This window comes from Acipenser ruthenus, chromosome 9, assembly GCF_902713425.1.
Source record: "Acipenser ruthenus chromosome 9, fAciRut3.2 maternal haplotype, whole genome shotgun sequence".
Taxonomy (NCBI): domain Eukaryota; kingdom Metazoa; phylum Chordata; class Actinopteri; order Acipenseriformes; family Acipenseridae; genus Acipenser; species Acipenser ruthenus.
The window spans coordinates 31,154,641-31,182,035 of NC_081197.1; the positions used below are offsets into that span (position 1 = coordinate 31,154,641).

At 42.0% G+C, this 27,395-nt stretch overlaps 1 protein-coding gene across 2 annotated transcripts in view; it reads left to right on the top strand.

Annotated features, from left to right (window-relative positions):
* LOC117405946 (glypican-6-like) overlaps positions 1-27,395 on the top strand; it is a 327,104-nt gene that overhangs the window by 205,729 nt on the left and 93,980 nt on the right. For both annotated transcript variants that reach the window (XM_034009496.3, XM_034009497.3), the window contains exon 4: positions 5,221-5,386. In XM_034009496.3, the coding sequence (XP_033865387.3) occupies positions 5,221-5,386 (166 nt within the window). The remainder of the gene's footprint in view (positions 1-5,220; positions 5,387-27,395) is intronic.

Sequence of the window (27,395 nt, forward strand, 5' to 3'; positions counted from 1 at the left end):
TGCCTTCAGTTGAATGGAGTCCACCTGTGTGCAATTAAAGTGTCACGTGATCTCAGATTAAATACACCTGTTTCTGGAAGGCCCCAGAGTTTGTTAGAGAGCATATCTAAACAAACAGCATCATGAAGACCAAGGAGCTATCAAAACACGTCTGGGATAAAGTTCTCGAGAAGCACCAATCAGGGTTGGGTTATAAAAAAATATCCCAAACTTTGAACATCCCCCGGAGCACCGTTAAATTTATTACTAAAAAATGGATAGAATATGGCACAACCGCGACTCTGCCTAGAGAAGGCCGTCCACCAAAACTCAGTGACCAGGTAAGGAGGGCATTAGTCAGAGAAGCAACCAAGAGGCCAATGGTAACTCCGAAAGAGCTGGAGAGATCCACAGCTGAGATGGGAGAAACAGTCCATGGGACAACTATAACCCGGACGCTCCACAAGGCTGGGCTTTATGGAAGAGTGGCGAGAAGAAAGCCATTGCTGAAAAAACCCCATATCAAATCCCATTTGTATTTTGTCAAAAGGCATGTGGGAGACACAGCAAACGTGGAAAAAGGTTCTCTGGTCTGATGAGACCAAAACTGAACTTTTTGGCCTTAGCGCAAAACGCTATGTGTGGCGCAAAGCCAACACTGCTCAGCACCCTGAGAACACCATCCCCACGGTGAAGCATGTTGAGAATCTGTGGCAAGACTTGAAAATTGCTGTTCACCAACGGTCCCCATCCAACTTGACAGAGCTTGAGCAATTTTGCCAAGAAGAATGGGCAAAAATTGCAGGATCCAGATGTGCAAAAATCCTAATTAAATCCATTTTAATTCCAGGTTGTAACACTACAAACTGTGGAAAAGTCCAAGGGGGGTGAATACTTATGCAAGGCACTGTGTGTATATATATATATATATATATAGTAGAAAATGGAAATACCACCGCTACAAAGATGCCTCAATCAATTCCAACACACACAAGGTGCTTCGTCCCAGGAGCAAACAATTGAAAAAAAATATATATGTTGTTTCCACCACTGAAGCATGAAGACAGCAACTCTCACTTAATGAAAATCTTAAATCCCAAAGTGTCTCTTAATTATTCATATTTTTTTTAAGAACAAGGATAAAATAAATAAAACTTATGCGTTTCAACATACTAATCTGTTAAATGCAGCTGATATTCATTATCAATGAACCTCATTATATATATATATAATATAGTGTGTGTGTGTGTGTATATATATATATAGCTCTGGAAAAAATTAAGAGACCACTGCAAAATGATCAGTTTCTCTGGTTTTACTATTTATAGGTATGTGTTTTGGGTAAAATGAACATTTTTGTTTTATTCTATAAACTACTGACAACATTTCTCCCAAATTCCAAATAAAAATATTGTCATTTAGAGCATTTATTTGCAGAAAATGACAACTGGTCAAAATAACAAAAAAGATGCAGTGTTGTCAGACCTCGAATAATGCAAAGAAAATAAGTTCATATTCATTTTTAAACAACACAATACTAATGTTTTAACTTAGGAAGAGTTCAGAAATCAATATTTGGTGGAATAACCCTGATTTTCAAGCACAGCTTTCATGCGTCTTGGCATGCTCTCCACCAGTCTTTCACATTGATGTTGGGTGACTTTATGCCACTCCTGGCGCAAAAATTCAAGCAGCTTGGCTTTGTTTGATGGCTTGTGACCATCCATCTTCCTCTTGATCACATTCCAGAGGTTTTCAATGGGGTTCAGGTCTGGAGATTGGGCTGGCCATGACAGGGTCTTGATCTGGTGGTCCTCCATCCACACCTTGGTTGATTGATGTGTGGCATAGAGCATTGTCCTGCTGGAAAAAACAGTCCTCAGAGTTGGGGAACATTCTCAGAGCAGAAGGAAACAAGTTTTCTTCCAGGACAACCTTGTACTTGGCTTGATTCATGCGTCCTTCACAAAGACAAATCTGCCCGATTCCAGCCTTGCTTAAGCACCCCCAGATGAGTCCAATTTTCAGCTTTGCCCAACACCTGGTCGTCTAATGGTTAGAAGGAGACCTGGAGAGGCCTACAAGCCACAGTGTCTCGCACCCACTGTGAAATGTGGTGGAGGATCGGTGATGATCTGGGGGTGCTTCAGCAAGGCTGGAATCGGGCAGCTTTGGCATGAATCAAGCCAAAAAAATGCCGTCCCATCCCATGATAAACAGAGATCAACTATCATTTGGAAGTACATTCATGTATAAAATTAGGGTTTATAGGGTTTTGCATTAAACACTACCTGTATACTACTAGTGATTTGTTTTAAGTTTTTTCAGAAAAAAATACAGTGCAAGCACAGGGTCTTTATAAGTACAATGTGCAATATAATGATGTAATATATACATTTAGTAATATAAAAACAACTGTTTAGAATTTTGTGCGGCAGGTTCAGTTTCTAAATCAGTTACTAAGCAGCCCGGCTCAGAGATTTTAGTATATCAATGCCACAATAAACTGTCAGTGAAGACAGTATTACAAACCATTAATTTATTAAAAAAATAAACAAAAAAAAAACATGATATTGAAATAATGTTTCATAAACGTTCAGGGAGTATCGATCATGTATGTATTTATTAAAAATCATAGTATTATACATACCCCTTCAACGTAGTGCCAAATCGTAGCCTTTGACATCTCTGCATTATGATTTGCACATCCGTAATATACTGTACATATGTATATAGAGAGAGATGTGTTAAATACATGCCAGTAGCAATCCACAGCGTTTGGTTATTCTGCTAGTATCAATAATTCATATATCAATATTGTTAACTAAAGGACTGACATAACTATACAATTATGGGTAATATGAAATATTTTAAGTTGCCAAGACGCTGATTCCCCGCGGACATCTGCTGGTCCGTCCACGTTGGTCTCTCTCCAAGTTTGAACCTTCTGATTCGGAGGCATACGACTCGAATTGATACGAGAGACAAACCCTGTTTTCTCTCTCTACATCAGATCCGTCACTGCATAATTCACATTCATAAGAGGTGTCTGAAACTGATAAAATTAGGCTACTCTCACTTTCAGTGTCGCTGTCATCCATACTGGCAGATGCAAGGAGCCTGAGGTCACAGTCTCCTGGCCCCACACCAGGAAATGGAGATCGCCCTCTGTGTATTTCCGGGTATTATATGATTCATTCTACCGTGATTAAACATAATTTGGTAAAATGAATGTGTTTATATTTTCAAGTGATACCTGGTAATATTATTTTGTAAGTTTATGGTAACAGTCAAGTTCCATGTCATAGGCTCTTTTACGACTTTAAAGAGCAAAAAACACTCTTCCTGTCTGCTGGTTGCAGAGTAGTCCCGTTCCTTCCCATTCCCAGAAGCTTAAATCCCGCTCTTACCCATCCTGAGAGGTTTCTTTTTTTTTTATTTCCCGGGCCCACCCGTTCCCTTGAGCTTCATTCCTGTACCATCCCATCCCGCAAATTTTAGCACAATTTTTTTCCCATATTGCGGGAATCCCATGGGTCCCGCAGGAGTCCCGTCTTCATGTCACTGTCTACTTTCTGCCAGTACCAGCCTTGGCTGTGATGCTACCCAACCACAGTAGCAATGCACTTTTTTTGTATGGCTTTACATATCAAATAGTCAGGGCCTCTTTTCCAATTACACAATACTTCCTTATGGTCTGGAATTGAAAAAGATGGTGGGTGGTGTGATGGGTTGTTAACACATCATAAATGAGTGCAAACATTATGTCTACAATTTATTACACAGAAAATGGGTCATTAATGGCGGTGAATTGTACATGGAGTGATTAGAGCTGAAAACAAAGGCCGCTGCATCCTAAAAAAGTCATCAAGAACGCGATGTTCAGTTTTAGAACAGTAGTAGCAGACTGAATCACTACTAACTGGTGGACCACATGATTAACAATGTTAACAAAGTCAAGGGCTACATGGTTGGGAGACTGGAAACTTAAAACATGATCATTCAGAATCTGTGAACCGCTTGTTATTTACGCATTTAAAAGTATCACTTGAATATATCAAGTGTATTCTATTGCTGCTTCTGTAATTAATTGTTTTGTTGCTATTTGAATATAAGTAATAGTTTGATTTGGTTCTGCTATGTTTACTGTATCAGTTGCTACTTCAAGAGGGCATTCGTGGGACCTGCCTAACTTGTACATGAACAGTTTGCCTTTCTTTTCTGAGAAGCAGCTGATACTGTTATTTAAAGAAGTCCTTAGTGAACTTAGCCAGATGGAATCCAAGGTGATTTTTAATGTATTACTATCCATGTATCATCAAAACAGATGACCAATGTGATTTAAAATATCTAAATGTGCTGTGTGTGTTTCTGTCTGTCCTACATGGTGTTTTATCTGTATAATAATAATAATAATAATAATAATAATAATAATAATAAAATGCTGTAAAGTTTAGCTTATAGAAATAGAACATGTTTTAGAGGCCCAGATAATAAGGAATATTTTGCCAATGATAAATTAAGGTCAGCGTTTTTAGATGTGTGATGTGATCTAAACAAAGGCACTGCTTGGTTAACTCCTGTTAAAAAAAGATAGCCGTATTGTTTTCAGTTAATGCATTAAGGGGAAGAGTTTCTTATATACTCTGACCTTGTTTGACAAACATTGAGGAAATCAGTTTTGCTTTATATCAGTCCACTGGGTGTGCCTAGATTTAAAACTGTCTTCTTCTTTTATTTATGTTACCGCTAGTCTACATTTTCGCACAACCCTCCGGTAGTGCTTGCAAAATGAGCCCCTTCGCCAACCGTGTACAGTTTAGTAATGCATGTGTGTCTACTTCCCAAATGGTATGATACATATTTCTAACAGAATACTGTATATATTTGGAGTATGGTGGGTCTTTCATATGATGCATGTTTAAATTGCAAAGTGCATAACTTGTTTGTGTGTCATTTTCATTTGTGGATGTAATGCTGTATAACTGGTGCAACTACTCATCTCTGCTCATACAGAATGGCTATTGAAATGGGGTTCTGTTTCCCCAGAGATACGATTATAGTGCTTTTTCCTGTAATAAACAAGTGAATGAATGATCAGTGGGCTTAACTGGATCCGTCTTGTCTGCAGGTGTCTTTTTCCGGGAGCTTTGTGACCCTTCTGCATCGCTGCTTGCAGACTGCCCTACTCTTTGCAATGTGCAGCAAAGGAAATTACATTTCATTTTCTTAATTCTGCAGGTCAGCCCAACTCCAGGGTGCATCCGGGCACTAATGAAGATGTTATACTGTCCTCATTGTCGCGGAATGCCTGCCCTAAAGCCCTGCAACAACTACTGCCGGAATGTAATGAAGGGCTGCCTGGCGAACCAAGCCGATCTTGATCCGGAATGGAATCTCTTCATAGGTAGGAACAGACCTCCCTTGGTGATTGCAGTACTGGCTTTTTTCAGTGTTACTGAATACACCACTGATTTGTATTCTGCGCAGGGCAGCACAGGGAAGCTAACAGAGCGTTCAAGGGCATGGCCAGTGTGGTGCTGGGAGTGCAAAGTCACACCAGTGTGCACCTACATGTTAATGACTGTAGAGTCCCTCCTACCGTACTGTACCTGTCATTCTGCTGACTGATGCAAAAACTGTAACTTGTCTTTTCAAAATGGTATTGGAGTGATTGTGTGGCATAAAGAGGTTACTAACAACTAATACAAAGTTAACAATGCATTCATTTTGCCTTAAATATGTGTATGATGATAATTAGGATGTTGTTTACACATTCAAGAATGTGATTGCTATAAGATACAGTATGAGAGCATTGTAGAAGTAAAAAGACCCAGCAAGGTCAAACTGCCAGTGGCAGACCTTCAGAAGAGGAAGAGGAGAAACTGCCTACTCGAACATTTTAAAATAAATAATCTTTTGTATTTATTTATTGATTTTTTTTATATGTAATATAACAACAAATAGATAGCTTTAATGAGGAAGTAGCCGCCCGATCCAAATTCTCCACTCAGTCACTGCTGTACGTTCGGAGGAGGCAGGTGCACCCTTGTCTCCTCTGTAGTTATGATTAGCACGTCTATTAGCCAATCATATTCTTCAATTTCTTCAAGTGGCTTGCATGGAACACTGAGTAAAAATGGCTATGGGTGGCATGCCCCCCCTCCCCTTTTGCCTGTTTTAGACAATCACCGAACATGTGCCCTCCTACATTAATGACCTCGGATGCTAATACTGATGAGAGTGACAGAAACGAACCATGGTTTAGAAGGACGTAGCGAATGCCTGTAGACTGATTTAATTTACATTGTTATAAAAAAAACATTTTTGTTGGTCATTTATTTAAGTTTAGCAATATATGATATGTTAATGACATGCCCATCAAATCTAAATGCGTTTAACATTGTATACATTACATTTTTAACCATAGGCTGGCAGTGTGTAACAGTTACATTTTTTAGAACAAAACTATGATGGGCTACTGTTCTCTTCTCTCTGCTGGCTAGTGGAGAAAATTAGAAGATACGAAAAGTGTTGACAGTCAGAATACAATAATGTGATTCTACTGCTGTTGGGGGCTTAAGGGGACCCCCAAGCCCTCTGTCATTTTTCTGCCTTCCCATTTTTTGTGCCCACCTGCACAGCCCCCACTGAAATATACAATTCATTGCCTTGGAGGTGAAAGTATCCAACCTGAATGCAGAACGCTGTGTGAAATGGCTGTATGCAAAATTCAGTCTTAGTGAATGAGGGGTTATAGAGATATAACACAAACAGGGACTGGGTGCCTGTCACAAAGACGGCCGGAGTGGGTGGCGTCAGACCAGGATGCAGGAAATAAATAAACAGAGACGGTGATGGTGATGAGAAATGCTGAGTGCAATGGCTGCACTCAGCATTTAATGACAAAATAAAAGGTTTAAACAGAAAACACGGGACACGGCACTACACGCCAAAATAAAAAGACAAACAAAACGACTGACACTAAACAAACGGTGCACGGACAGACAAACAAACACGGTGAGAACAAACACTTATATTTACGATCTTTACTTCTAATTACTCCTTTCTCTCTCACCCGTTCTCCTCTTCCGAACACCCAACCACCCTGACTGAGTGCTACGTGTCTCTATATATACTGTTGTGCTGGGATTCAATTACTAATTAATTATTCACTTGAATCCCAGCACGTGAATTAATTCTGTGCAACCCCGTGCTCACATATTACATTTTAAATGCACGTGCGTGATGTGCAATCCCGTGCCTAAATACAAATATACACTTTTTAAATACACGTGAAACACAGACCCGTTTATATCCCGTGTACCAATCTATACACCAACATTAACACACGCACGCATACATACAACATAGAACACACAAATGCACACAGGGGCGGGGCACTTTGCCACATATACCCCCCCTTGTGCGCAGCACACATGGCCTCAACGGCCACCTCCCCCCTTAAAAACCCAGCAGTCCAGAACAAAGTCTCGGGCTGGGAAGGGAGGCTTCAGTGGGCCCTTGGCTGGCAATGCTGTCAGCACTCCTGCCGGTAGTGGCACGGCTGACAGCCTGTTGGTCCCATCCTGCAGCGAAAAAGCTGCGGGGGCAGGTGGTCCCCCGACCTCCCCCTTCTTCGTAGCCGGCAGCTCCCTCCTGTGGGGCTCCGGCCACAAGAACTCCTGCAGCGAAACTGCTGCTGGGGAAAGTGGTCTCCAGACCTCGTCCCCCTTCTTTGTAGCCGGTAGCTCCCTTTGGTGGGGCTCCGACCACAGTACTGCCGGCAGCGAAGAAGCTGCAGTGGGAGCAGGTCTCCGGACCTCCCCCACGATCTCCGGCAGCGAAACTGCTGCAGTGGGAGCAGGTCTCTGGACCTCCCCCACGATCTCCGGCAGCGAAACTGCTGCTGGGGTTGGTGGTCTCCAGACCTCCTCCCCCTTCTTCGTGGCCGGCAGCTCCCCTTTCTGGGGCTCCGGCCACCGTACTCCCTGCGGAGGTACGGGCAGCAGAGGCAGCTCCTGCTCCTCTGCTCCGGGCGGTGGCGGAGGCAGAGGCAGCTCCAGCTCCTCTGCTCCTGGCGGTGGTGGAGGCAGAGGTAGCTCCCGCTCCTCTGCTCCTGGCGGTGGTGGAGGCAGAGGCAGCTCCAGCTCCTCTGCTCCTGGCGGTGGTGGAGGCAGAGGCAGCTCCAGCTCCTCTGCTCCTGGCGGTGGTGGAACCAGCAGGTATTCACCCTCTGCTGGTGGAGGTGGGAGTGGCCAGCAGTCCTCCCACTGCGGTGGAGGAGGAACCAGCAGGTATTCACCCTCTGCTGGTGGAGGTGGGAGGGGCAAGCAGTCCTCCCACTGCGGTGGAGGTGGAACCAGCAGGCATTCACCCTCTGCTGGTGGAGGTGGGACCAGCAGGTATTCACCCTCTGCTGGCAGCTTGGGTCCTAGGGCTGTGGAAGCCCCAACTTCCCTCTCTTCGGGCTGTGGACGCACCGACTCCTCCCTTTTGGGCTGTGGACGCACCGACTCCTCCCTGTTGGGCTGTGGACGCACCGACTCCTCCCTGTTGGGCTGTGGACGCACTGACTCCTCCCTGTTGGGCTGTGGACGTTCGGGCTCCCCCCACTCAGGCGTAGGACGTTCGGGCTCCTCCCACTCAGGCGTAGGACGTTCGGGCTCCTCCCACTCAGGCGTAGGACGTTCGGGCTCCTCCTCCCCTGGCTCCTGCTCTGGGCAGTCCTCGTCCTCATGCCCATAGGCAATGCACATGGTGCACCAACTTGGCTCCCTCTGCTTCCTCCTCACTTTTCCCCCTCTCTGCCTCCTTCTCCTCACCTTCCTCATTTGGCCTGGTTCCTCCTCCTCTTCCTGGAAGGGGCAGACAGCCACTGTGTGCCCATACACCCCGCAGGCAAGGCACCAGCCTTGGTCCTCCAACCTGCCGAGGAGCTCCTCCAGCTCACTGCAGCCGTCTCTCCAGTTCCAGCCTTCCATTGTATTTTGTTTTTATTTATTTATTTATTTATTTATTTTAAATCCAAGAAACTGCGGTTCCTGCTCTGGCCTGAGTCCTGGAGGCGCTGTCGATCCCACGCAGGACACCACGTGTCACAAAGACGGCCGGAGTGGGTGGCGTCAGACCAGGATGCAGGAAATAAATAAACAGAGACGGTGATGGTGATGAGAAATGCTGAGTGCAATGGCTGCACTCAGCGTTTAATGACAAAATAAAAGGTTTAAACAGAAAACACGGGACACGGCACTACACGCCAAAATAAAAAGACAAACAAAACGACTGACACTAAACAAACGGTGCACGGACAGACAAACAAACACGGTGAGAACAAACACTTATATTTACGATCTTTACTTCTAATTACTCCTTTCTCTCTCACCCGTTCTCCTCTTCCGAACACCCAACCACCCTGACTGAGTGCTACGTGTCTCTATATATACTGTTGTGCTGGGATTCAATTACTAATTAATTATTCACTTGAATCCCAGCACGTGAATTAATTCTGTGCAACCCCGTGCTCACATATTACATTTTAAATGCACGTGCGTGATGTGCAATCCCGTGCCTAAATACAAATATACACTTTTTAAATACACGTGAAACACAGACCCGTTTATATCCCGTGTACCAATCTATACACCAACATTAACACACGCACGCATACATACAACATAGAACACACAAATGCACACAGGGGCGGGGCACTTTGCCACAGTGCCCCTGCAATAACCCATGACTTTAATGAATCATATCAGTTAGCACTATCCAGAAGCTTAGGGAGCTGATAGTTATCCTCAAGAGACTTAAAATACGGGGGGTTCTCTGATGTACTTGATAGAATACTGCACAGTCGAATGACAGAACGCACCTGTTTCTCAGTGTTAAACATCAGGCAGTTGAAAATATGTAAAGTTATTCCATCTTTTGGATATCTCCTGTCACATTTTTTATTTTACTGATGTTTCTAGGTGATAGAAATAGAGATAACATTGTTCGAATGCATTGTGAAAATCATCTGTTTCTCTCTTGAATACAATGTGTGATATCTGTATGTGACAAATACAATTAAGCTTCAACTTTTCTTTATAATAAATTCAAATACATGTTTTCTTTAAGTGGTGCAATTTCTTAAGCATTAAGGACCTAGTTCAATTAACTTATAGCTGGGAAAGAATATTTTTTTATTTTATGTTACTCAAAAATTGGCTAATCGAATGAATAGAAATCATTCTCCACATAATTTCTGTTGAATGTCAGAATTTATATTCTCCTTAGACTCTTTTCCACAGCTGTAATGACATTTTAAAATGTATTGAAAAAAAAAAAAAAGTTAAACAACAACACATGAATAATGTGAAAATTCTGTAATTGATATCTAAATAACTGAATTTGCAATACATGTATTGTTCCTATTACTGAATGAACATATAGAAGAACTACAGTTACAGCATTTACAGTAATGCGCTAATTATAAAGTGCCTGGACTTTAAAAGGAAGAAAAAGACAGCTTGAGCTATTACAAAAAAAAAACTGAAAATAATAAAACTCACTGTTGGCATAATTCACCAAACATCTTCAAACACAGCAGTGGAACATGTTCTGAAGGCAGGAAGACATTAAGAAGTGCATGCAGGAGTGCCTGCTTAAACATGCAACCAAACTGACATAGAGATTCCCTTAATTTATTCAATGTCACGATCATGACTGCTTGTATGGGTATGGTGAAGTAGTGATTATGGACTATTTGGCCGCTGGTCCCGCCTGTTAAGGGGAGAAGGAGAAGCCACCACCCTCTGAAAGAGGAACTGATGTGACTATGCCAGGTCACGCACCACCCCCCCCCCCCCCCCCGTCTGCATCAAAGTGGAAGTTAGGGAGGTGGAGGGTAGGATTACAACTATGATTGCGACGGCAATGCCCAGGTTACCTGAGATTTATATAGGAAGTGATCTCAGTGATCTCATTCAATAATTCCTCCCCTGAATATCAGCCTAAGCTTCCAAGAAATGGGTTGCATGAATAACATTTTTACTAGCAAAGTTGCTTGAGAAAAAGAAAGAGCTCTGAATAAGTACATAGAAAGGCAAACGCTGTTTATTCAGATTAATCTATATAATATTGTGACAGGAATGACGAGTGGTGACGTCAGGCCAGAGTGCAGGAACTAAAAACACACAGGCACTGCAGTTTTCAAAAGGAATACGGCGGCTGCCGTTTTTATTAAACAACAAAAATAAATAAAAGGCTTGAACAAAAAAAACACTTCTACAAACAAAAGGGCACGTTGGCCAAACAAATAGACACAAAATCACAGATACGAGTACCTTCAGGGTTCACAGTAAGTAGCAATCGTTCCTTCTATTTTTAGTCAGACTTACGTCTCTCCTCTAACACCCCCCCCAATGAACCTGAAGAGCGTCTTTTATAGTCTGTGGCTGGAACCTTAATTACCTAAGTTGATACAATAATTTCCTTAAGGCTCCAGCCACATTCCCACGAGGGTATTTAGGGAAGGGGTTTTAACCCGATCCCCACCGACTACACAATACAAAAGACCGGCTTTTCCGCCGGTCTCAAAACAGTACATGAAACGGATGGCGCTTCGCCGTCCTAAAACACAATAAATACACACAAACAAACAAACACAAAATAACACGGGCGGAGGGGACCCCGTTCTAAAATAAAACAAACAAATACTGTACAGGGCTGCTCGCCCTGTTACATATACCCCCCCTTGTGCAACGCACACATGGCCCTACGGCCACCTCCCCCCTCAGTCTTAAAGTCCCGGAAGAGGGAGAAGCAAGGTGTTTCTGGGGGTGGCCATGGTGGAATGTCCTCCACCCCCCACTTCTTGGTGGCTAACAGCTCCCTCTTCCGGGGCTTCAGCCACACCATATCCTGCTGCGAAAGTGCGGCTGGGGGAACTGGTCTCCTGACCTCCCCCCTCCTCTTCATGGCCGGCAGCTCCCCTCCGTGGGGCTCCGACCACAACACTTCCTGCTGCAAAAGTGCAGCTGGGGGAGCTGGTCTCCTGACCTCCCCCCTCTTCATGGCCAGCAGCGCCCTCTGGTGGGCGTCCGGCCGCACTGCCATAGGGGGAGCTGGTCTCCTGACCTCTCCCCCCTTCTTTGTAGCCGGCAGCCCCCTTTTCCGAGGCACCGGCCCCGGTGCTTCCTGTGATCCTGCAGAACCAGTAGCGCCCCCCCCCCGGGCAAAGCAAGACTGGCAGCGACCCCGGGCGAAGCAAGACTGGCAGCGACCCCGGGCGAAGCAAGACTGGCAGCGACCCAGAGGGACGCAAGCCAGGCAGCAACCCAGAGGGACGCAAGCCAGGCAGTGGCCCAGAGGGACGCAAGCCAGGCAGCGGCCTCAGGTGACGCAAGCCAGGCAGCAGCCCCAGGCGACGCAAGCCAGGCAGCGGCCTCAGGCGACGCAAGCCAGGCAGCGGCCTCAGGCGATGTGGAGCAACAGGCAGCCCCAGGCGATGCGGAGCACCAGGCAGCCCCAGGCGAAGCAGGATCCTTGGCGACCCCAGGCAAAGCAGGACCCTCGAGAGGCGACGGCGGCAGCAGCGGACCCTCAGGAGGCGACGGCGGCAGCAGCGGACCCTCGGGAGGCGACGGCGGCAGCAGCGGACCCTTGGGAGGCGACGGCGGCAGCAGCGGACCCTCGGGAGGCGAACTCGGGAGGGGAGCCCCTGGCCATGAAGGAGGCAGCGGGAGCTCCACTTCTCCCTCGTACCCTGTACCCTGTTTGGAGGAAAAGGCAGCCCCAGGCGATGCGGAGCAACAGGCAGCCCCAGGCGATGCGGTCGTGGCATCCCTGAGCGGTGCGTGGCTGGCATCCTTGGGCGGCCCTCTTTGCAGCCGCTGCGACCTAGCGGTTTTCCTCCGTGCTCCCCTCAGCAACCTATGCAGCGGCTGCTGATGTCCGGCAGCATCCTGCCCTGGTCCATCCTGTCGTGAAGGGAGAGGCAGCTCCTGCTCCTCTCCCTCGGGTGGTGGTGGTGGAGGCAGAGGCAGCTCCTGCTCCTCTCCTTCGAGTGGTGGTGGTGGAGGCAGAGGCAGCTCCTGCTTCTCTCCCTCGGGTGGTGGAGGCAGAGGCAGCTCCTGCTGCTCTGCTCCTGGCGAAGGCGGCAGGGGCTCCTCCCCTTCTTGCTGCGAAGACGGCAGGGCCTCCTCCCCTTCTGGCTGCGAAGACGGCAGGGGCTCCTCCCCTTCTGGCTGCGAAGGCGGCAGGGGCTCCTCCCCCTCTGGCTGCAGCGGGGGAACCAGCAGGCACTCTCCCTCTGCTGGCGGAGATGGGGACAGCAGGCATTCTCCCTCTGCTGGCAGCTTGGGTCCTAGGGCTGTGGAAGCCCCATCTTCCCCCTCTCTGGGCTGTGTACGCCCCGGCTCCTCCTTTTTGGGCTATAGACACCCCGGCTCCTCCTTTTTGGGCTGTGGACACCCCGACTCCTCCCTTTTGGGCTGTGGACGCCCCGACTCCTCCCTTTTGGGCTGTGGATGCCCCGACTCCTCCCTTTTGGGCTGTGGACGTCCGGGCTCCTCCCACTCAGGCGTAGGACGTTCGGGCTCCTCCCACTCAGGCGTAGGACATTCGGGCTCCTCCCACTCAGGTACTGGAGAGGGCAGCGACTGCTCCTCTCCCTCTTGCTCACTGGAAGGCACCCCTCCCATGTCTGCAGCTAGGTACCCCAGCACCACCATGGTAACGTCACTAACTGATGCCGGGTTGTGCTGTTGCACCCAGTCCTCCCATCGTTCCCCATCTCGCATCCGCAGCGTATTAATAACCTAGGGGAGGTCACTGGCGAAGTTCCCCTCGGGGCGCACCAGCCAGTCCCATATTTCCCGGGATGGTGGGGAACCCGGTGGCAGTGGGGGTAGAGGGGTGGCTACTGATGCTTGGGGTGACAGCTGCTCCTTTCCCTGAGCCCGCGTATACGGGCACCCTGCCCCGTTGTGGCTGTCCTCCTCCCAGCCCGGCATGCAGGATGAGTGCTGTAGCTGTTGTTGTTGTTGCTGCTGCTGCTTCCGCTGCTTCCTGCGGCTCTTTCTCCCCATCCTCGCTTTACTGCAACAACGGAAAAAAAAAACCCTACTGGCAAAACTGAAAAAAAAAACTGCGGTACCCGCTCTGGCCTGAGTCCTGGAGGTGCTGGTAATCCCGCTTCTGACACCACGTGTGACAGGAATGACGAGTGGTGACGTCAGGCCAGAGTGCAGGAACTAAAAACACACAGGCACTGCAGTTTTCAAAAGGAATACGGTGGCTGCCGTTTTTATTAAACAACAAAAATAAATAAAAGGCTTGAACAAAAAAAAACACTTCTACAAACAAAAGGGCACGTTGGCCAAACAAATAGACACAAAATCACAGATACGAGTACCTTCAGGGTTCACAGTAAGTAGCAATCTTTCCTTCTATTTTTAGTCAGACTTACGTCTCTCCTCTAACACCCCCCCCCCCCCCCCCCCCCCCCCCCCCCTAATGAACCTGGAGAGCATCTTTTATAGTCTGTGGCTGGAACCTTAATTACCTAAGTTGATACAATAATACAATAACATTAATACGAGGGTATTTAGGGAAGGGGTTTTAATCTGATCCCCACCGACTACACAATGTAAAAGACCGTCTTTTTCGCCGGTCTCAAAACAGTACATGAAACGGACGGCGCTTCGCCGTCCTAAAACACAATTAATACACACAAATAAACAAACACAAAATAACACGGGCGGAGGGGACCCCGTTCTAAAATAAAACAATCAAATACTGTTACAAATATATATATATATATATTTTTGCAAGGTTAAATAGAAAAATGCAAAGTCCAAGATAAATTGTTTATGTAGATGCTGAATAAGAAGCACTGTAAAGCTGTATAACAATATTCAGAACCAACGCATTCAACAAGACAAGCATCTCCATATTCCCTTATATTTAGAAGAATAAACCTGACACCAGCAACTCAATAAATATTGAAAAGGTAAAGAAATGCATTTCAAAAGGTTGAGGACCTCAAGGCTGCTTACAAGAAAGTGACTGGCTTTTCAAAAACAAAATCAATATATTTTTGTTGTCTGGAAATAGTATAATTGAAAATCTTTAGGACTAAAATGAAAAGGAAAAAAAAGTCAGGTCACCAAAGAGACTCATTACCGCCATGTAAAAATGACATCCCATCTGATATGGTAAAACCCCTTGAACAATCAATGCAATCAAAGAGTAACCCAGAGGTCAAACAGAACTGTGCTAGATCCTTTAAGGCTGACATTGTTTCTGTAGGACACAAAAATAAATACAAATCAAATAAAGACCATTGTTTTCATGTGTATCGTATGACTTAGATCAGCTTTGAGTCTTTGATGGATAAACTTATCTAAATAAATATGGTGTATTAATGAAGCGGAACAGCAGACTTCTCCATTGATAAATAGTCTGTGACAGTCTGTTATACTATAGATTTGCCCATTTTAATAGTAGCTTTTCTAGGGATACTCAAACGGTTTCTGGTAAAAGTGTGGATTGCAAAATCCCGTGGTGTTTCTCTCTTGGATATAAATGAGAATGCAGTCCAGTTAAGGTAAAACAGCATGTACTTTAGATCACAATCCTCCCTGGACCACAACAGTGCTTAACACTTCATATCTACCATCACTCACTCATCTGTCCAGACCCAGGTGTAGCCACTAATTACAAAACCTGCAGACAAGGTGACCAGATTATTCAGGGTGTCTCTGCTGCTCCTCAGTCGTGAAGGACTGTGGTATATATTTAGCTCACTCAGTGCAAATGGCATCAATTCTCAGCTGACATAGTCATCTTTGACATCCATTCATTCAGCTAGGTTTTACATTTCCTATATATATATATACTGCATATATATATATATATATATATATATACTGCATATATATATATATATATATACTGCATATATATATATATATATATATATGCAGTATATATATATTTACAAGGATCAGAATTTTAAGCAAAATAAAAATAGCTAGGTAACCACCACACAGACTCCAGCTCATATTAGGGGGTTGAAGCTTTAAATGCCTTTGTGAAGTTCATTTTCCTATTGCAGCAATTTAGTTTAGTTTCTGTGATAGCAGACATTAAAAAGATATTGCTTCAGCTCAGTATAACGTTTTTGTTTTAAAATGAAAAGGCGTTCAAGTTTATTCAATTTCTGATGCTCCTGGCAGTGTGGGATAAAAGATGAAAAGGCCAAACACTTTCTGTTATGCCCTGCTCAAGTGCACACCATTTAATCCATTGAGAGATTGCACTTTTCTCATATTACGCTTCCAATTCCCTCGCTGCCACAACACAACGCAACTTAACTCACTCAATTAAAACCAACAGCAGACCTTGGTTGCACAGTCAAGCACATGAAAAATAAAAAGAGAATGCATGAGGTGATTTTATCTGTGAACTATACATCATCAGCCACATGCTAGAAAAAATATAATTTTGTGCTTTAACAGTCTGTGTGAACTGGAATTCTAAAGGTATCCAGTGTGCAATAAAAACACACCTCTGTATTTTTTAGGTGTAGATGGCTGTTATGTTAATTTAGGTGTGAACTGCATTTGTTTACTTTGTTTTGATTTAATGTTTAACATCCAACAGTTGTTTTAGTGCTCCACAAAAAACGAATGAAAGCACTGGAGACTGCAGTCTGCCTTACGTAGTGGACAAATGTGATATTATTCTCCCATAACCATAACTTTGCTTTACTATAGTGACAGTGAAGGAAGCAGCAGAAAAACTGATTAAAAAAGCAAACAAAAAACAATAGGTAAAGCCTATTCTATGTCAGTCTCGAACTTTCTGTAAATTAAAGAAATGGGCTTGTAACCAGGAGGTCCCCGGTTCAAATCCCACCTCAGCCACTGACTCATTGTGTGACCCTGAGCAAGTCACTTAACCTCCTTGTGCTCCGTCTTTTGGGTGAGACGTAATTGTAAGTGACTCTGCAGCTGATGCATAGTTCACACACCCGGGCCTCTGTAAGTCGCCTAGGGTAAAGGCGTCTGCTAAAATAAACAAATAATAATATGCCCCGACAAACCATTCTTCTTCATTTTGTAAAAAGAAAACGAACTGACGAATCAATGAATGCACCAGAACCAGGGATCAGTGAAACCCCTTCAACTTCTTCAAAAAATGTGCCAGTACCGGGAATCAGTGAAACCCCTTCGACTTCTTCAAAAAATGCGCAAGTACCGAGAATCAGTGAAACCCCTTCGACTTCTTCAAAAAATGTGCCAGTACTGGGAATCAGTGAAACCCCTTTGACTTCTTCTAAAAATGCACCAGTACCGGGAATCCAGTGAAACCCCTTCGACTTCTTCAAAAAATGCGCTGGTACTGGGAATCAGTGAAACCCCTTCGACTTCTTCTAAAAATGCGCTAGTACTGGGAATCAGTGAAACCCCTTCGACTTCTTCTAAAAATGTGCTAGTACCGGGGATCAGTGAAACCCCTTCGATTCAGTGAAAACGCAAGTTCAACAGGTACAGCCTCGGATTTGTCTGCCATTGATGAACCACCGACACAACCCATACTCATGCGTTATCTAGCCTCCGTCATTGCTGGTAAGTCCCACTGTTTTGTGGCTCATTGGTATTCAAAACACAAGTGGCTGGAATATAGCATTTCAAAAAACGCAATTTTCTGTAAAATGTGTAGACATTTCGGTGATTCATCATCTATTGCAGATAAGTTCAGTCGTGGTTTTAATGATTGGAAACACACGCACCAGGCCTGTACAAAGCATGAATCGAGTAAAGCTCATGCAGCAACGGTTTGCAAATTCGATAGCTATAGAGAGTGCCAGCAGTCAGGCCGTGGAAATGTTTTTAATCAGTTAAATAGGGAGGCTGTGAATGCTTGATTGATTGAAAACAACCGGCAGCACATCAAGGTCGTGCTTGACATTGTAATGTTCTGTGCGAAACAAATAGCTCTCCGTGGGCACAGGGAGAACAATTACACCCTTAACAGGGGGAACTTTTTCAAACTTTTTCAACTCCTCTGCAAGTATGACTCAGAAATCAAAAGCCGGCTAGAAGCACTTCCAAAAAATGCAACTATGACAAGTCATGACATTCAAAATGATCTAGTTTGCAGCCTCTTTGCTTCTTCGTAAAATCAGGCTGGAATTGCACGAGACATCAAACACTTACTATTCTATTCTTGCGGACGAATGCAAAGACAAGTCCAAATGGGAGATTGTGGCAGTATGCTTGAGATATGTGCACAAAGGAGTGTTGAAAGAGAGAGCTGTAGGTTTTCTCAACACAACTGACATGACGGCAGAAGGAATATCTGCAAAAATAAGTAAAGTTTTGGAAAGTTTTGAGTTGGATCCCGAGTTGTGTGTTGGCTTCGGTTTCGATGGGGCATCTGTCATGTCTGGGTATAAGGGGGCGTGCAAGTCATTTTGAAACGTAAATTTCAACGAGCTATTTATGTTCACTGTCATTCTCACCACCTGAACCTGGTGCTTTCTGCGGTTGCAAAAAACATCTGCAGATGTTACCACTTTTTTTGAGACTACGAATGCGTTGCACTCTTTCATGACTGGGTCATACAGGCATGCTCGTTTTTTAGAGATTCAGAAAGAGATGCACCCCAGTCGCCAGTGTCTTGAGCTTGAGCGGGCGGTAGATACATGCTGGAGTTCCAGGTCCAGTTCGGTGAGCAAGATACTCAGCCTTTTTGATGTTATTTTAGAAGCGCTAATGGAGTTTGCAGAAGGTGGGGGGCAGACCAGGTTGGAGGCACAGTCTCTTCTCCAGCAAATTCAAACAAAAAAATATATATATTTACTTGTTTTATTTGGGAAGCTGTTTGAAATGTCTGACTTTGCCACCAAAGGCTTGCAGAGTGCAACCATATCTGTCACAGACTGTATAGATTGAATTGAGGGCCTGAAGGAGAGTTTGACAGACTTAAGAGATAGTGAAAAAATGGTTTCAGCAAGGTGCTGACATTAACAAATGATCTAATGGAAAAAAACGAAATCGAAAACTGGGACATCTCATTCTCTCGTAAACGAAAACTACCCAGTTGATATGAGAATTCAGTGGTAACTTCTTCTTTGGGAAAATCGACACGGGTACGCCTTGACAATGACCTGCTAGCTATTTGGAATCAAATTCTGGACTGTCAACTCAACGAAATAAACAGCCGCTTTCAAAATGATTCATACAGCCTCATGAAAGCCGCTGGAGAATTCCTGCCTACATCCGAGACATTCGGCCACACAGACAGTCTCAATTCAGTGTGTAACTTGTTTGGTATCAGTCAGTGTTTTTCCATCAATTGAGGCGAAAGGCGACAGGGGGGGAAACAATTTCCAACTCTAGTTGAAGTTTTGGACTGCTGCAACGGAGATACTTTTCCAAATGTACATTCCTTATTAAAGATTTTGCTCACACTGCCAATGACAATGTGCACAGTGGAACGGCTCTCCTCAAGTGTAAACCAAATCAAATCAGCCGCCAGGAGCTCGATGCTTACAGCTCGCTTAAATTCACTGACTCTGTTATCATTTGAGAGAGACTTGTGTGATTTTATGGACTATAACAAAATCAACACCATCTTCAAAAGCAAGCCCCACCACCTACTTCTGTGAAGTAGTCATCCGATTGAAATCAACTACTGTAAGTACCTACATTTAATTTTATCAACTTAAATTCAGTTGAACTGATGTAGCTGAGAATGTATGTTATCCTCAACTCATGCCTCTATTTCTGTTTTTGTTTTTATGGTGCTACGCCTATTGGTTGGTGGTGGTAAATCGGATTTCAGACTGTCAAAATAGTTTGGTAGAGTGTGTGAGCTTGGAGAATATGGTACCATTTCTGATAGCTACGTTTTGTTCCTAGTTAGGTTAATATAATGAGATCATTATTTAAATTGGCAGGTGCATACACAGGGAGAACAGGAAACATCTTTAGCCTTTTACTGATTTTGCTTGTGGCTACGGAATTGGTTAATATAACACATCATGAAGCGTCCGTTCCGTTATAGGCCCCTGCGGCACCTCATTCAGGCTGCTCAATACACAGTTGCACCAGAGGTATTGGCCTACCGCATTAGAACATCTAGCAGGTTATAAATTTGCACCATTTTATTTTTATTAAAATTATTATGTTACAAAACTAGCAAGCAACAACTAAGTGTTATATATCTGAAGCTTTTTAACATCAATGGTTTGCTTTCGTCCAAATCAAATAAATACGTGTTAACTTAGCACTGTGGTAAATGATGTGTAAATATGGCCCTTAGTCTCATCTGTGTCGTCTTCTCTCACAACGCATGTACCTTGTTAGGCAAAATACAGTATTTAACCAAAACCTGTGGAAACAAACAGGTTTACTTAAGTGACCCTGTGACAGGGATGGCTGTAGTGGTGACGTCAGGCCAGCAGCAGGAAGAAAAACACAGGCCGTACTGCAGGGCAAAAAGATGCTGTGGCACAGTTTATTTTTAACACAAAAATAAATAAACTATTTGAACAAAAACAGTGCTCACAGAGCAAAATAAATATTCAAACAAAAACAAATCACAAACAAAAAAAACACAACAAAACAGACCCCAGACTGGGCAGTAGCCTTCACTGATCCTACTTATTTTTTAGTTTTAGTTTTACTTTTAAACTCTCCTCTCTTGCTCCCCTTCACTCCTGAACACCCGACCTGAGTGCAGAGAGCTGCAGGCTTATATGCAGATGACCATCTCCCGATTAGCAACAATCAATTAACTCAGGAGATGGTCACCTTCTGCACAAGGTTTTTAATGTGGATGGGGCTTCCCATCCACGCTGCGAAACAATAAAAAATAATAACAAAACACGGCTCATATTTATAAATACCATAACAATAATAATAATAATAATAATAATAATAATAATACAACAAAACAAATACAAAATAATAAATTGCACAGGGGCAGAGGGGTACCCCGTTCTAAACATAAATAATATATTTATGGCAGGGCTTTGCCCTGCCCCCTTTTCATGTACAGAGCTCCTCACCCTGCCACAGACCCTTTTAAAATCACAAATGTTGGGAGGGGGGGGGGGGAGTCTGTTTAGGTACACTGTATAAAAGCGTTTGGAAGGCTGGAATCATTTTTCAAATTAGTTTAATCTCTGCAGCCTTAAATGACTGGTTAACAAAAGTTTAGCCGTGGGTTGAAAAATCTCCTTTTTTGTAACAAAAAGCAAGCCTTTAAATATTTTGTAGGAAGGCCAGAGGATTATATATTTTATGGTCCGGTCATCTAATAGGTGACTTTAACATTTACACTATGCTTGAACGTTTGCATGCTTCAACCAGCTTTATTTTTAAAAATGAAATGTAAACAAAAAGGGATCAAGGCCATAAGAAAAACTTGCAGAGAACCAAACCAGCTACTCACATGCAAAAGTTTTCCATTATCATGCATCAAAAAGAATTGTGTTACATGGAGAAGAAGAATGTCTCCCCATTGACAAGTCGGATAGTATGAAAGTGAATGAAAATGACATCACTTTTTAAATAAATTAAAAAAAAAAGCATTTTATAATAAGTACAATACGGATAATATAAAAAGAAGAAAAAAAAGTCTTGCCACTTCACTACATTTTACAGTACCACCCTGTTTCATGTTATTGTTTTTAGTAACCAGGCACTTGGTCATTCTTTGCATCTTTATAATACGCTGTACCAGTAACAATATTTATTTTCTACATCAGCTCATCGACATTGTTCAGGCAGTTTCACTCCTTCCAGGAGAATCAGCTGTCATTTTTAACTCAAATATCACTTTGTGTTTGTTTTGTGGTTCAGTAGTAGGTGATCTTACCATCAGCTGAGCGTCTTTTTTAGCCCTAGGCTACAAGTGAATTGGGAGAGCCATTAAAATACAACTGAGATATTCATATAAAATATGGATTGCAAACTGACTGCAAGCAGCAGTGAAGTGCAAGGCCCAATGTCAAACATTTAAAAAGCATTTTATAATAAGTACAATACGGATAATATAAAAAGAAGAAAAAAAAGTCTTGCCACTTCACTACATTTTACAGTACCACCCTGTTTCATGTTATTGTTTTTAGTAACCAGGCACTTGGTCATTCTTTGCATCTTTATAATACGCTGTACCAGTAACAGTATTTATTTTCTACATCAGCTCATCGACATTGTTCAGGCAGTTTCACTCCTTCCAGGAGAATCAGCTGTCATTTTTAACTCAAATATCACTTTGTGTTTGTTTTGTGGTTCAGTAGTAGGTGATCTTACCATCAGCTGAGCGTCTTTTTTAGCCCTAGGCTACAAGTGAATTGGGAGAGCCATTAAAATACAACTGAGATATTCATATAAAATATGGATTGCAAACTGACTGCAAGCAGCAGTGAAGTGCAAGGCCCAATGTCAAACATTTAAAAAGCATTTTATAATAAGTACAATACGGATAATATAAAAAGAAGAAAAAAAAGTCTTGCCACTTCACTACATTTTACAGTACCACCCTGTTTCATGTTATTGTTTTTAGTAACCAGGCACTTGGTCATTCTTTGCATCTTTATAATACGCTGTACCAGTAACAGTATTTATTTTCTACATCAGCTCATCGACATTGTTCAGGCAGTTTCACTCCTTCCAGGAGAATCAGCTGTCATTTTTAACTCAAATATCACTTTGTGTTTGTTTTGTGGTTCAGTAGTAGGTGATCTTACCATCAGCTGAGCGTCTTTTTTAGCCCTAGGCTACAAGTGAATTGGGAGAGCCATTAAAATACAACTGAGATATTCATATAAAATATGGATTGCAAACTGACTGCAAGCAGCAGTGAAGTGCAAGGCCCAATGTCAAACATTTAAAATGGAGCAGTTGCTTGCATGGGTAATCTTTGAATCATTATTCAGACCTGTTGGAAAATGATTACATGGCATGAGGGTAAAATCTCCCACAACTGCAAGGGACCATATTTTCTTTTGCTTGATCAATTGTTTTCAGCTCCCAATAATTCTAAGACTCCCTCCTCTCTGTCCAGCAAGTGAGTGTAGTGCTACTGGGACTTGTTATTGCAGCCTATTCCTCTGCATATTAGTCTTCACCACCACTTCAAAGATGGCAGACAGGCAGTTATGAAAGTATACACAGTGTTAACTGTACTTTGGGGAGAAGAATGGCTTATACAGTGAATTAATGAGAAGAGCTGGTAAATAAAACCTGCTCTGAATTACAAGGAGCTGATTAAAAAAAAAATGTTTATTTGTCCCTGGCCACTTTTGGTCCTTGGATTAGGTTTAGAGCAAGTCAGTACTGGCTTGTATCTTTCCTTTTTAAACGTACGCTTAACTCTTTGAGCTGTGTATTCTTTTTTCAAGCACCGTGCCAGCAGCATGCTTGATATGAGAGAAACTCATCACTGCATCCCACTTCAAACTGAATGTGTGGTTAGACGAGGATGCTACCAAGCAGACAAGTTCAATTACAAATAATTAGGGGTTTATTGCAATAAGAAACTGATAAACAGCTCCTTTATTATTTGAAACATTTAAAATCTCTCATTCGTAGGGCTGTTTACCTTTTCGGTGTTGTCATTTCCTTTTGTTTAGCTTTTTTTAAAGCTAGTAATGTGATAGTGCCCTGCAATAGAACTTCCTTATTGGAGGATGTCAGTTCTCAGGGTTCTTACATATGGGAAATGCATGTTAAACTACAGTATAAGGGCTTTGAGTCATGAAACTCTCACTATCATTCAAGACATTTAACTGTCACCACTATCAATAGTCTTGCTGGTAGTGCCTGGTGCACCGGATATTAGTGCTTAAGAATATCCTCTGTTGATCTTTCTATTGATCTACCAGCTTTGGTTTTGAGAGTGAACCCTTCCTGACCTAAATGAAAAAGAATATACTGAGATTCTTCAGGATTAAGTTTACTAATGCTATATAAAAGAACACCCTAGAAAAAACAAAGTCTCCTGCATTTGCTTTTATATAGCAATGATGGTCTGCGATGCTGCTCTTTTAAAGCCCTCCAAATGCAACGAGAATGTCTCAAGCACTTGCTGTGATAAGCCTTGACATTCACTTCACCCTGAAATCACTTGAAAGGACTTTATCCAAGACTTTGTGTTCTGTGATAGCTTGCTGTAGCTATGGGTGTTACAATATTGCGTTAAGATGATACTCTGATCTAACAGTTAGTTACTTTACAACAAAACCAGGAACCTGTAACATTCTTTGCAGGAGGACCTTGATGTAAGATTACATTGGTATCTTTTTACTTTAATAAGTAGTTCAAGGGTTTGTTACCTTACCTTTGGGCAATGGATATTCTTTTCTACCACTTTCAAGCTACGGCATTTGGTGGGAAAAGTCCTCCAATTACAGTATCCCTTTCAGATATGTTATTATATAGTAATTATAAAAGTCAAAGCTTTTATAATGCCTGCTCAGGGGACCATGATACATTGTATTTGATAGGCCAGTGATCTTTATATCCATAGAATTCAGCATTTAAAAATGAAAGATAAAGAATGTATTTTTAAAATTAGATTGGTAATTTCTGGGCTAAAGGGAGGACTGAAAAGCGATGTTTGGAAAGTTTATTGGAATCTGTGTAGATGGTAAATGCTTTTGACATGATGATAACAGTAATGTTAATTAACAAGTGTATTTCAGATCGAAATGACTTATGTTAAAAAAATAAATAAATAAAAAAACAGTATTGATTTATTTTTACAATATCTTTTCAGTTGTTAATTGAACTCGAGTCCTTCCTGTCAATCAAAAAAGTTATAATTTGAAAGTTGTGCCTTTCTGTTTAACTATTGTGCACAGCAGCGTTTTTAGTTATTGGAGCTTCTGATAAAATCCTAATGTCGGTTCTTGATTTTGAAAAATAAAATGTTAATGCAATAAAAAGCACAAACTCTGACTTCCACACTCACAATATTATTACTTTTTTCAGTCTTTTAAAGTTATAAGTGATTCTTGGATACAGTTTATTTTTTAATTTTTTTAATTCAAATTTGATTTAAACTAACTCCTGATACAGTAAATTCATAATGGAACTAGGCTATTATAACAGAGTACTTAAAATAATGCAGCCTAAAGTGTTCCACAAAATATACAAAACAATTACAAAAACAATAATCTTGAAAAAGCTCAGAGGTGCTCATGAAGTAACAGTCCTCATGTTTTGATAAATGCCGATGCCTACAGCTAAAGCATTTAATCAGCACAGGCAAACTGTTACTGACTTGTACCCAACTTTCTCTAAGATTATGGCTTTAATGGCTTAATTATTTTGCTTTTATTATATACAATTATTTAATAATGGATGGAAATATGAAGAGTGTCCCTAAAGCTATTATTTGATTACACTTTTATTAAAGATGCTTATACTGGAATTCACTTTACTGCGTAAATTAACTATACTGCAAACAAAACTGTATTGCCTTCCACGGTTTTACATACCACTTGACATTGCTGCATTTCCATTTTTGTATTCATTTTAATATGTAAATGCTTATAAGTACAGTAGCATTATTTCAGATCTGATCTCATATATTAATTTTAAGAAACAAGAGTGGACAGAAGGACAGAAGGAATTGCCAAGGGTTCATGGTCTGTATGCCTGTACTGTCTTTGAACTTGATTCATGTTAACTCTTTACCAGCATTAGCTGTCCATGGACACCAGTGGTTTGAAAGGTTTGATGGTCCACTGATGGGCTATGGACTTAGAATAAAAGGCTTGTATGTTTTGAGCACTTCTGTATATTTTATCATTGAGTGTTTCAAATTGTAGATGATGTACATTTCAATTGTACTAGCCTTTTATATTTTAAAGTTATATTTCAGGAAAATCTCAATAACTGCTAATGAATAGCCTTGGGAAATGTATTTTAATATATTGAGAATATATTTGGGTACAGTTCAATTTCAACTGCATAGTTAAAATGAATACTACTGTGTGTGTGTGTGTGTGTGTGTGTGTGTGTGTGTGTGCGTGTGTGCAAAAAATATAATTAAATATTAAATGTGTGAAATAAATTAGAAGCCATTTTTAACAACATTCATCTATCAATGAAAAATCCCCCTAAAGCAGTTTTATTACCATTTTATGAAAGAAGCTGCTATTCAATTAGTAAGATTCAGTAATGAAGAGTTAGCAGGCTATCATCTATAAGTGACTGTATTAATGGTAATAAAAACTATTAAATATTCACAAAGACATTTGAGAAGTGTCTCCTGCTCTCCATCTTTTCAGTCACAAGATGATGCCTTGTTTAATGCAAATTAATCAGCACAGAGCTCAATTATTAATTTGTTTTGCTGCATCAGGGGAGTGTATTTTCCGCCTCAGCAGGGAAGCAGGTCTATTGAGCTGCATAACAACGCATAACACTTTCTGTCCTTGGATTTGAAATTGACTTCTTGACTAATGAATGAAACACTGAGCTTACAAACATGTTTTTAACATCTGGGCCAGAGGACCTAATGATAAATAATAAATATGTCCACCCTTTTCATAGTCGTTACACCTGGAAATATATATTTTCTTCAAGACAATGAGCGGTGTCTAAAATCACAACTATGAAAAATGAATCTCCTTCAGACCATCTGGCAGTGCAGTGGAGCTTAACCGAAACAGGAAAATGAAACTGAGAAATAAAGACAGACTGTGTGTAACTAGATAGGATGTTCTATGTGTTTTCAAAGGGAAAACATAAACATGTACAGTTATTAAGGTCTTCTTTTTTTAAATTATAAATTATAAAAATACAATTTCAATGTTAATGTCTGTATGCAAAATCAAAGTTAACAATACACAAAATAAAACATTAACAAATCATAATTTTAATTTTAGAATGAAATACAACTGTATTTTTTAACTGTCACCCAGCTTTCTGTGTGGTGCAAGAGCTGTGCAATTCATCACCCCAGAGTTGGAATCAACAGTGATTTTCTTTTAGCAGATGCTATCATTTAGTAAAGCCTCCAGTGAAATACTGCTCTTCATTTAAATAGAATGTACCAGTATTTAATATTCAATATTCCATCTGCAACTCCCAACATCTATAGTTCATTATATAGTCTTTCGTAGTCTCATTAAAGTAAATAAGAATGCAAAGTTAGTACAAGTCAACAGTTGACAAAATATTATAGGTTAGTTCATAAGAGAAAGGTCTATATCAATAATATGGCTAAAATTAGCTCTGTTTAAGACAGTATGTTTATTAAAGCTTGTTTATTTAAAAAGTTCTCTATTGTTCTAAATGTTGGAGAATCTAAATACATTAGGAAGAAAATACATTTTTAGGATAAACTCAAAGGAGACTGCAGCATATCCAGTGCATTTGTGAAGTACTAGGTTGGTT